At 49.5% G+C, this 1,241-nt stretch overlaps 1 protein-coding gene across 1 annotated transcript; it reads left to right on the plus strand.

The window, feature by feature from the left end:
• Positions 1-260: 260 nt before the first annotated feature.
• Positions 261-1,241, plus strand: K452DRAFT_293478 (carbohydrate-binding module family 18 protein; the record flags this gene model as incomplete). The annotated part of the gene is made up of 4 exons (XM_033541580.1): positions 261-364; positions 418-434; positions 584-658; positions 717-1,241. Coding segments are annotated over 4 exons (643 nt in total), but the record flags the coding sequence as incomplete, so codon positions are not given.

Raw genomic sequence — 1,241 nt, forward strand, 5'->3', positions numbered from 1 at the left:
TGCTCCAGCCTCTCAACGGCCCCTTAGGTCGTGGCGCATCTTTGTCCTACCCGTCTCGTATCATGGCTGAAATCTCAGATTCTCCGAGCCGCCTATGGAATTTGACTTTCTCTGCGTCTCCTAAGCGCCTTGTATACGAACGTGGCGCGTCGGACCCCCCGTGTTTGCTTTAACTCGGTTACCCCTGCAGGCGGCAGACTTACCTATTTATATGCCTCCTCGCTCCCAGGTAATTAGGTCTGTCTCAACCTAACCTTCAACATGCGCTTCCTTGGGATTACTCTTGCTTCTCTCGCGTTTGGCGCTTTGGGCCAGAACTGCGGCCCGCAGTATGGCAACCAAGTTTGTGCTGCTAGAAAGTGCTGTAAGTGCTCACTCTTGCTTCCTCATTTTCGCCATGTTTACTTTACTGTTTAGGCAGCCAATATGGATGGGTATGCCAGCTTTCTCATTTGTCCTTTGTACCAAGGTGGCCAATGTACAGCGCGTGGCCGCACAACGGACTTTGTTGTGCAGAGTTGACGACTTAAACTCCGGGCCACCAAATCGTTATCGTGATAAGACCATATACTGACACCAACAGTGTGACACAGATGCTGCGCATTGTGACTCATCAACTTGCTTGAGTAAATTCTCAGGTGCTGGTTCAAGCTGTGCTGTAAGTAATGAATCACTGATCCCTGGGCGGTTGATGATTCTGATATACTACGTTAAAGAAGCCCGAGGCATCTTCCACGACCGCACCGAACCCGGCCTCCACTTCATTCATGTCCGAAGTCCCCGTGATAGATGTCTGCGGTCATGCGGAAGGCGGTGTGTCGTGTCCCGGCGCCGGTCTCAATGGCTATTTCTATCGTTGCTGTTCCTCTGCCGGCCATTGCGGACCTAAAAATGACATCCAAGATCAAGCATTGTACTGCGGATCCGGATGTCAAGGTGGCTTCGGAAAGTGCGGCGCCAATATGAGCAAGCCGTCGAAGCCCACTGGACAGCACGGTACCTCACAAGAGGGGGAAACTTGCGGTCCTATTGTGAACAAAAAATGCGCAGATGGGCTCTGTTGTAGTGGCAGCAACTTCTGTGGCTCCGGAGAAGACTTTTGTGGGGCCGCAAATTGGTGCCAACCTACTTGGGGTTCTTGTTCTAGCAAGAGAACCATTTAAGCAGTGATTGTCTGGTACCATTCTTTATATCCTTATCTTTTTTTTTTTTTTTTTTTTTTTTTTTTTTTTTTTTTTTTT

The sequence above is a fragment of the Aplosporella prunicola genome, assembly GCF_010093885.1.
Source record: "Aplosporella prunicola CBS 121167 unplaced genomic scaffold K452scaffold_281, whole genome shotgun sequence".
Lineage (NCBI taxonomy): Eukaryota > Fungi > Ascomycota > Dothideomycetes > Botryosphaeriales > Aplosporellaceae > Aplosporella > Aplosporella prunicola.